At 43.4% G+C, this 10,273-nt stretch overlaps 1 protein-coding gene across 1 annotated transcript in view; it reads left to right on the forward strand.

Moving 5' to 3' along the window:
* The window catches only part of GRIN3A (glutamate ionotropic receptor NMDA type subunit 3A), a 143,279-nt gene extending 133,222 nt beyond the window's left edge, over nucleotides 1-10,057 (forward strand). Inside the window, exons 7-9 of the mRNA XM_032633838.1 lie at nucleotides 3,272-3,436; nucleotides 4,793-4,869; nucleotides 9,359-10,057. Coding sequence (XP_032489729.1) covers nucleotides 3,272-3,436; nucleotides 4,793-4,869; nucleotides 9,359-9,698 — 582 coding nt within the window. The 3' untranslated portion in view covers nucleotides 9,699-10,057. The remainder of the gene's footprint in view (nucleotides 1-3,271; nucleotides 3,437-4,792; nucleotides 4,870-9,358) is intronic.
* Nucleotides 10,058-10,273: the final 216 nt, after the last annotated feature.

The following is a 10,273-nucleotide window of genomic DNA, read 5'->3' on the forward strand; positions in this document are numbered from 1 at the left end:
AAAACTTATGTCTGTTTACATTTCTTTGCTTCCATTGATACAGCTCTTGACAACGTGAGACTGGGCTGTGATTGCATTTCTGAATGAGATGTTTCTGCTCCTGTCACTTGCACCTGCAGTCGTTATTTTGTCTGCATCACTTAAATTTATTTTAAAGATTGACATTGAATATTCATTGCTCCTCTTCTTCCTCTGACAAGTGATAAGTGTCAAGTTGAGCAAGTTCCACTCTATCAGACAAAAAGTTTTCACTTGATAACGTGGGGCTGATGCACATATGTAAAGCGTAACACATTGAAGTAGTGTGGTCCTAGGGGAGGGACAGCTGAATTACAACTGCAGCGGTACATCTTATCACTGAGACCCAGACACAGTATAAACATTTTCATTGGTGCCCAAAGGCAGATTATAGTGTTTTCTATTCAGATGGTGTGTTCTGAATAAAATTTTTTGCAAGTTGTAACAGGGAATAGTAAGAGTTCAGATAGCAAGGGGTACCTGTGAATGGTGATCGCTTGAAGGTAGTGCAGGCTTTGGCATCAGACAATCCTGGATCCATAGCCTGGCTTCCCCATTTATTAGCTTGTATGATCTTGGGTATGGTCGTTAATGAGCCTCAGTTTCCTTAAATGTAAAATAGGGATAATAATACTTAACTTACAATGTTATTATAAGATCATAATATGCATATATGGTGTCTGGCACACAGATGTCCAATTAAAAAAAAACACAGCAACTACTTCTATTAGTCTGTTAGCATGTGGATGTAAACAACAGAAATTTAAAGAAAGAAATGTATAAAATAAACTGAATACAGCCTCTTTGTTACTGGGATAATAAGAGGAAAATGAGACTAATTACTGTTATGCACAAAAAAACAGGGAACATCATGCTTTTAAAAGCAGGACGATTCACCGTAAGTTACATTTTTCTTCTTCATCTTGGCAGCACCTTATAAGAAAGCCACACCAGTCTGTTTAGTGTTTTGCTGAGTGTTTGATGCTGTTAGTGTGAAAGTCCAAAATTAATTTCCCCAGTGCATTCTTCATCCGCAGCAGTAGTAATTGAATCCTTCTGTAATAGCCGTATCCTGTACACATTACAACAGGCCCAGGCCAAGGGAGGTTTTCAAACACATTTGTGTATACTTTCTGGAGGTCAGGTTGGTCACCACTTGTACAGAGATGTCCCAAGAAAAGCCCTCGTACCCGAGTAGCCTTCAGGGTCCGATACACCTCTCACATTTCCTAGACCAGCATTTCTTGTTCCCTAAGGCTGGGCTTCCTCCTTCATTCTCAGGTGTCTGCTAGTTTTCCTGCCTGTGTCCCAGTCTCCTAAACCTGATGCATACTGTATGCCCCTGCTCACCTCTAGTCTTTTCTTCTTCAGGGATCCTAGCACCCATCTTTTGTCCAGAGCCACTGCCAGATGTAGTGTCATGGAGGAAAAGAGATTCCATGACCCAGGCTCCCCAAAGACTGAAATCTCCAAACTCTGCCTCTGAGTCTGGGCCCCCAGATAGACTTCCTGGCATACCATGGAGGTCTAGCCATGTCTGAGTCATCCCAAATGGCTGCTTCTCCAGGACTGGGGGTAGAGGTGGGGAGAATGAAAGAAAGGAATACCCATCAAGTGGATGGGAGGATCACTCATGTCAGTCAAATGAGGTGGTTAAGAGTGTAGGCTCTGGAGCCAGACTACCTGGGTGTGAACTCCAGCTCTGATCTTTACTAGTTATGTGACCTTGGACAAGTCACTTCATTCTTTTGTTCCTAAGTTTCCTCACCTGTAAAATGGAGGCAGTAACATTACCTCTCTCATAGGTCCTTAGGAAGATTGAGCAAGTTGCTACATTGATAAAGAGCTCAGAACTGTGCTTTCCACATGTTAAGTGCTAAATAATTGTCGATGATGATGGTGACCAAAAGCCTCCAGCAAAGGAATGACACCTAGGCTCCTTAGCATTGGTTTGTGTGATCTTGGGTGAGGTGCTTAATCTAGGCTTGCCTAGTGCGGGCCTGTTTCTCCCTCAGGACACAGGCCTCCTGCACCCTACCCCTGAACACAGCTCTCTATTTCACAAGCCCCCAGATCACTGTGCTGGAAGTTCATGTCTTTGTTACATTCTTTGTTTCTGCTTCCTTCAGCTTAGAGTGCTACATTCCCACCCGAGCCTCCACATTCTACCTCCCTTACTTTAAGTCTTATCTCATGAGCCAGTTTCTCTGCAAAACCCAGGAGGCGTGGATCAATTTATCACGGGGTATAAATGTTTGCTTCCTCCCCAGATTCAAGCTGATTGAAGGCAGGGACAAAACCCTCCTATCTTCACCCCCCGGTACTTGAGAGAGTGCCTGGAACATAGTAGGCACTCAAGGTGTCAAATGTCTTTCTTTCTGCGGGACTGATGGTCATCGACGTCGTAGACTGGATGATGCGTATTTCATAAGGACTTCGTGTAAATCATTTAGCAAAGTGCCTGTCACAGGTGTTAAAGTTATTATATTTATGGTTGTTGTTGCTCTTTTGTTGTAGAGTAGAAAGAGCCCAGGCTTTGGAGCTAAACAAACATTGACTAATAGACCAGCTTTGTCACTTAAATGCTGCAGGAACTTCAGTTTCCTCAACTATAAATTGCAGTTATCATACCTATCTCGGCGCAAAAAAAAAAAGTAAGCAATCAACAAATCGGTCCCTTCTCTTTCTCCTCTGTGGCTGTCTAATTTTGTGACCTGGCTCAATTCCCCTCACTTCTCTGGCCCAGGTTACTCATCTTTAAAATGAGGACATTCAACTAGATGATCTCCATGTTCCCTGGCAGATCTAAATGTCAAAATTATTGAACTCGTCATCTTTTCCCCTTAAATCTACTCATTCTCTGTCGCTGAGAGAGGTTCTTTCCTTGATAACTATTTAATGTTTTGATATATTAAATTGTTTCAATTCTCAGTCTCTCTCAATGTCTTATCTCTCTGTGTCTCTCTTGAGACCATAGGGTAGTCCAGATGCAGGGCCTCTGCACAACTCCAGAAACCATTCATACAATAGGACTGTATGTGAGTAGCACCCCAGGAATTGTGCCCTGCAGCAGCCCTCAGTCCTGGATGGATTCCCTTCACAGTGTAGTTTAGTGATGTCTGCGGAGCACGCAGAGGAACAGTCTCCAGCTTTCCTTGGGTCCAGCAAAAAAGAACCTGCATCTAAGAGTGAACAATCGTGGGACCAGATGGAGCATCACATTCATGGCCTTTCCTTTCCTGTTCTGCCACAGACTTTGCAAATGGGCATCAAACACTTCTCTGGACTCTTCGTGCTGCTGTGCATTGGATTTGGTCTCTCCGTCTTGACCACCATCGGTGAGCACATAGTGTACAGGCTGCTGCTCCCACGCATCAGGAACAAATCTAGGCTGCAATACTGGCTCCACACCAGTCAGGTGAGTGCCACAGGCATTTCCTCCAATATTCCTAAACGTCAGAATTCCCAGTAATGGGAGAATCCAGGGCCCCAAGTCAGACTGACAAATGACAGGTTACCAAGAGAACCAGGGTTGCGTAGACACTCTCAATGTACAAGATGGAGTTCCCTCTATACCATTAATTCACTTGCCCCTTAAATTAAGCTATCCCATAATGCTCGTGCCTTTCATATAACTCTCCACTGTTGCTCAGAGTGGAAGCAATAGCATCGCTTTTAACCTGGCTTCTCTTAGTGACAGTCTGAAGAGATGATGTGAAAGATTTGTTTCCTATAGACTCTTTTCTTGCCAAAATTGAAACCCATAAAATGAGCTTGAAGTCCATTTCCCTTTAGATGAACCTACCAGCCCCTGTTCTCACTGCATTTCAATGGTCCAGAGCTTCGAAGTCCACTGGTGCCAAGGCCGAGTTCACAGGATCAAAGTTCCTTCATGTAATCCAGACACCTACACACTCACTTACAGAGAGAACTGAAAATGTCAGGCGGACCACCATTCAAGCGTATTCCTTTGCACATCTCACCCTGATGGAAACTGGCACTGAGAGCCAAAATGTACTCCGAAGGCTTCTTACTGATGAAGGAGCTCTAGCAAAGGCAGCAGTTCCCCGCCCCCCGCCCAGCATGTTGTCCAGCGAGGCCGGAGGAGCCATCCTGACCTCCCGACGACTCCCTACTACTTCCCAGTGCACTATCTCAGCTTCTCAGTAGTGAGGCTGCCAGTTCTGCCACCTTTGCCCCCTGCATTGTTATGCTGACTCGCTGCTTTGTTAACACAGTACTTTTTTTCTAGATAGGTCACTATCATTGGTTTGGTTACATGTGAACCCTGTTGTTCCTACTTTCATCCTAGGACCTATTTGGTCTCCTAAGGAGGACTCTGCAGACAACTGATCCTCTCCATTGTATGTTAGCATGATTAATTTAATTAATCAGGAGTTCTTACCTTCTTTGTTTTGGCTGTTAAGAAGTCAGACTTAAGTTTTTGACTCACCTTTAGCAATTGTGCCAGGCCCTTTGCCACGTGTTGATTATGACAACTCTTCTTTATATCACATAACTTTTTACAACTCAGAGTATTTCTAAGCTTCCCATCAAATTACTTTTCTTTCCTCCAGGTAGAATAATAACTTAGATTTAGAATTTGTGCTCTCTTGAGATTTGGGACTGAATATTGATCTTTTTTCCGGCATCATTGTTAAGTTGTTTAAAGAGGCCTAGGTTTGTAGTGAAGAGATTAAATCTCAGGGGGTACTTTGTCCCCTGGTTGCGTGTTTCTAACAGTCTCTGTGTGTGCATCTGTTCTTTCTGCCAGAGATTACATAGAGCACTAAACACATCATTCGTGGAGGAAAAGCGGCAGCGTTTCAAGACTAAGCGTGTGGAAAAGAGGTAAGAAGAGGCCGGTTCCAGGTGTCATTTATGTTTGTTAAAAGGTTAGAGATGTAACTGAAACTTCATGCTCAAAAGGGAAATTATGTATAATGAATCAAATCGGGACCAAGTTGTTGATAAACACCATCAGTAAAAATACGTGGTCTCAAATAGAAGTAGCGCAGACAAAATAAAAAAACATATCTGTACATAGATGGACACTGAAATGCAGTAGAGGCAATATATGTTGTGGTTTAAGTGCTGGTGTGATCTCTAAGGTCAAGCATCTGGATCCAAATACTGACTCTGACACAATATGTGTGGTCTTGGGCGAGTCCTTTATTTAACTTCACTATGCCCCAATTTCCTCACTTGTGAAAATTAGATAAATAGAGTACCTAGTTTCTAGAGATGCTATAAGAATTCAACGAGATAACACATCTAAAGCCCTGAAAACAAAGCTATTTTAGCTATTATTGTGTACAAAATACAAGTTAGACTTAATTCATAAGTACCACAGGCAGTTTCATGCAGTATCGCCCCTTTGGCATGTTTCCACTCCCCACTCCTTTCCAGCACTTCTAGGAATATTTGAAATATGCAACAGACGTGTTCTGTTTAACCCATTTCCCGGCACTGTTACTACAAGCTCCCCAGAAAAGAGCATCTCATTAATAGGAAGCAACAAGCATTAAATGCATAGTTGACATTTGAAAATTGAAACTCTGCATCTTCCCCACATCCAGCCTGTGGAAGACTGTTGCCGCATTCATGGCGGCTAAAGATGTTAGAAGTATTTGAGTCTAGTACCTGGCTGGCCTCTGTTTCATGCTGCCTAAGACAGCCTCCTGGTTCTTTCTTATGTCCAGAGGCCTCGGTTTACAGCATTTCCTCCAAGCAACTCTGTCATCTATGGCAGATCCTCAGCTCCAAGCTTGGCTTTCTGGGTAATTTTAAAACCTGACACTCACACTTCTTATTCACAATAGAGGACAAGGAAAAGGGGGTGGAAAACATGATTCTTTTTCATTGTTTTTACCTCCTTGGGGACTGCTGCAGTCCCCTTCTCTGCAATTTGCATCAAGCTTGTCAGAATCATTTCCGTTATCTCTTAAAGCCTTATCTCTTACAGCCTCTCTTTCCAGGCAGCGAGCACACCCCCCTCTCCCTCAGGGTCTGTGGTGTTCCTGTATCACACTGCGGCCCCATCAGCAACAAGCTGCAGACCAATCAGGTCACAGCTGTTCTATGTCGTGTTACATATATTTTTTTTCTATAATTATTTTTAACATAAATTTTTAATGAGAGAGGAACACAAGAAGACATAGCAGCAAAGACACCATCTCATAATAACAAAGCATTTGTTTTCCAGCCATAATAGAAACAGGGAGCTGCCAGTGATCGCATTTCCAACTGTGAGATGACTCCTATTAGCATTTCTCTCACCTAAATTCAGAACCAAATGCATCTTTCACTCAGCTTATCCATTTTTGTTGGCAGACTCCCTTCTGAAATGCCTTATTTTGAGAAGGAGCTAAGGTAACACACCCTCATGGCTTATTGGGCCCATGTTTCCTGTGGTACCTCCCTACAACCCAACACCCACCTATAACCTTTCAAACACAGTGAGTGTTTGAGGGCTCACAGCTCTCACATCTCTTCTGAATGGTCTAGTGGAGTATTGAAACTCAGCGTTACAAAATTGTCCTGTGAAAGCTTTTTAGTGTTAAATTCAGTTAACTCACTGGCCGCCTTACACTCTAAGGCTGAGGAAAGCTTGCAAACCACAATCAAAACACTGTAGAGGCCAACAATATAACACGTTCATTTCTTCCAATTAGACACCATATCTGGCATTCAGCACCTATCACCTTGCATTCATAGGTGGCTCAGAGGCGCATGTCAATCATCAGAGCACTTGTGATGCTGCCACCTAGAGTATGTCATGGAAACCAGCTTTTGCTTATTCTCCTATATTATATTCCCAGATACATGTACAAAGCTCTGGAGAAAACCAGATTGGCTAATTCTATTTGCCTGATTTCTGAGGTCGCCTGGACATTCCAGGAAAATGTGTTGATGCCTAACTCCCAGGTTTTCCCCACTATGAATCATTCCATGATCCTAGAGTTAGGCCCATTGGCTCAAAAACTCTCTCCCTCTTTTTTCTTTGGAAGAATATCTATGCAAATACCTTTATCTGCCGCAACTTGACATCCCTCCCCTATGTTTCTTATTTATTGAGTGAATAAAATAATAGATAAATGAATGAATTACTAACATATGGGTTTGAAGAAAGGCCTGGGGAAATTATGGGCCATGGTATGAAAAGATTTTGCTCCTTTTTTCTTTAAAGCAGAGGAAAAAGGTAGATATTGCAAAAGACTATATATATAGTCCTTAGTTTATTCAACATGTGATTTCATGTAAATTTTGGTCTGTCCTTCACTCCACTGAGTTTCCAATACACCTCCTCTTTTCTTTTTCCTCTCACCTCAAGATATACAAAAATTGTAAACCATATATATATATATACACACAAATAACACATGCCACAAACAAGATTGTTTTGAAATTATTCAAACTCAATAGTAAAAGATTTGAAGGAAGAATTAAAGGGAACTGTAAGGCTAGAAGGAAAATTATAACCACACCTTTGACCCAGTGTAAAGACAATGGAGCTGTAAGTGAGCTCATTATAGAACTTTTACCCAGCCCAGGGCACAGGAAAGCTGGGCTGTGGTACTCCCTGCTCATTTATATGGGCCTTAAACCATGAGAAATGTTAAAGAACTGCAGAGTGGTTTGGAATGTGTTTGTGTGTTTTAATGGCTCGGAGCACGTATCAATCAGTTTTTGCTGCGTGAGAAATCATCTCAGTTCATAATGTTTTAAACAACAGCTAGTTGCTTATGAATCTATGTGTCAGCTGTGCAGGCTACTGATTTGGGCCAAACTTGGCTGATCATGGTCACATTTGCTCCTGTGTCTACAGCCAGCTTGGGGAAAGGAGGGAGAAGCAGAGGGCTGGCTGGTCTAGGATGACCTCAGCTGGTCAACAGGGAAGACTGGGGACTCTCTCCGATGGTCTGTTATCAACCACCTGACTAGTCTGGACTGGTTCCACTGTAGCAGTAGGGTTCTGATAGAGGCAGTGGAAGTGTGCAAGACTTGGAACCACTTTCTATTGGCCAGAACAAGTCATGAGACCAGGCCAAATTCAAGGGGGAGGGAAAGAAGACTTTCCCCTGGAATCCCCCTTGATAAGGGTGAGTTGCTAAGTCACACTGCAGAGGGATATGGATGAAAGGAAGAATGAAGGATTAGGACCACTTTTGCAATGCACCACAGAAAAATGAAACAGGATCACCCTAGTTAAGTCCTGTGTTTTTGTTCTTATCCATGTAACTGAATCAACACTTAATTATCTCTCCTTTTTCCCCTCCCCTGCAGGTCCTTCCCTTCTCCTCCTGGTTAGTAAGAGTCCTGGAATAAATTCTTGATTCAGTTACATGGATGGGAACAAAGACACAAGGACTTAATAGAGTGTTTCTATTTTGTTTTGACCTGTGGTAGACTGCAAAAGTGGTCATAATCCCCCTCTGCCTCCTCTTCCTCCTTCTCCTTCAACAAGGCTAGAAGAAATTAGCAGCCATGTGCTTAGGGCTCTAATCTGTTCTTATAGCAAGAAGCTCTTCTCATTGCATCTGTCAAAGTGTATTTCAGAAACCAGACCCCCTCTTCCTGTGCCTGGTCAGCAATAACTCTTTTGCTGTCTACAGCCATCTCAAGGATGGTGGTAGGTGGCTCGACACGAGCTTGAAAGAGGATCCTGAAAGAGGATCTATTTCAATTTGACTTTCATTATTCCAGCAAGAACTTGAGGCTCTCTTGGGTCTTTTTTTTTTTTTAAGCTTCAGACCTCAACTGTCATTCTCAACTCACAAAGTCATCCCTATAATGGGACACTTTGGGCTGAAACCTGCAGCTTGTATGCTTTTATTCTCCTCAAACTCAACTAGTAAACATCAGGGTTGTCCTGTGGGGCTAAGGATGAGTCCTATTAGAGTATCTACCAGCAGGACCATGCTTAGAGTCCAGCAGCTGAATAAACAGAATCTCATTTCTACTGAAGCATCATCTTCATAGCCATGAACTGTTTCAAGTCAGTGCGGCTTTCTGAGCCTCACTGGCAGGAAGAGAATAGAAAAGCATCTAAGGTTCTTCATAAAAGAATGTGCCATACCCTGGCCCATCAGCCCTCCAGGTGCAACACGCATTCCAGTTTCAGGACAGCATGAGACTTGATGAATCACTGAACATCAGTTGAAAAGAATTGCATTGGCTCCTTTTATTCCCCTGACACTCCAGCAGGCAGTCTGTCCGTGGTTTTGTGACTCCATCTCTATCTGCGTACCCAGTTCCATATTACTCACAAGGAAGTAGCTAAAAGATGGGGAGAGCTGCAGAGTAGAAAGTCAATCTAAAGTGTCTCTTGGTTTCCTAGGTCCAATGTGGGACCCTGTCAGCTCACTGTGTGGAATACGTCCAATCTGAGTCATGACAATCGACGAAAATACATCTTCAGTGATGAGGGGGGACAAAACCAGCTGAGCCTCCGGACCCACCAAGACATCCCTCTCCCACCAAGAAGAAGAGAGCTTCCTGCCTCGCTGACCACCAATGGGAAAGCAGACTCCCTAAATGGGGCTCGGAACTCAGTGATGCAGGAGCTCTCAGAGCTGGAGAAGCAGATTCAGGTGATCCAGCAAGAGCTGCAGCTGGCTGTGAGCAGGAAAACGGAGCTGGAAGAGTACCAAAGGACAAATCGGACTTGTGAGCCCTAAGTGGCCACGCTGCTCTCTTTTCTCAGTTCCTGGCCTTCTTCTGAGCCCTTAAGACACTTTGTGATGCTCTTTTGTAACTACTGACCAAGGTGGGGGGAAGCTGAGGTCTGGGTCTTCTTAGAGGTCAAGTCTGCTCTCCCTAGCCTGCAAAGCAGCAGCCAGCCTTCTCAAGCTCATTCCTAGGTCTCCAGGGTAGGAGTCTTCCTCAGAGCAGGAATCTTACATTCGTCAGAAGTAAACACCGTGTGAGGGATCTGTGAATAACCAGACAACCCCAGCTCCTGTTAATCTTTTCACCTGGTGCCACAGTAACATTTCTGGTTTTTAGCCCTTTCTCTGCACTATCAACAAGAGATAAAATTGTTACTCATACCTGTGTCTTACTGGGTCGTTGGTTTTAATCTTAGTATAGAGCGGGATTATTCAGGGTTGTGACTTTTGCTATAGCTCCCCAGTGTAGATTTGTTCCTACAGTCTGAATGGGGAGCCAGGGAAGAGCTAGAGAAACTTAGGACAGGAAGGTGGGTACTTAGAAAACTTAACTGACCTCATTCACATCATAGCAGGCCAAGGAT

This window comes from Phocoena sinus, chromosome 6 (assembly GCF_008692025.1).
Source record: "Phocoena sinus isolate mPhoSin1 chromosome 6, mPhoSin1.pri, whole genome shotgun sequence".
Taxonomy (NCBI): domain Eukaryota; kingdom Metazoa; phylum Chordata; class Mammalia; order Artiodactyla; family Phocoenidae; genus Phocoena; species Phocoena sinus.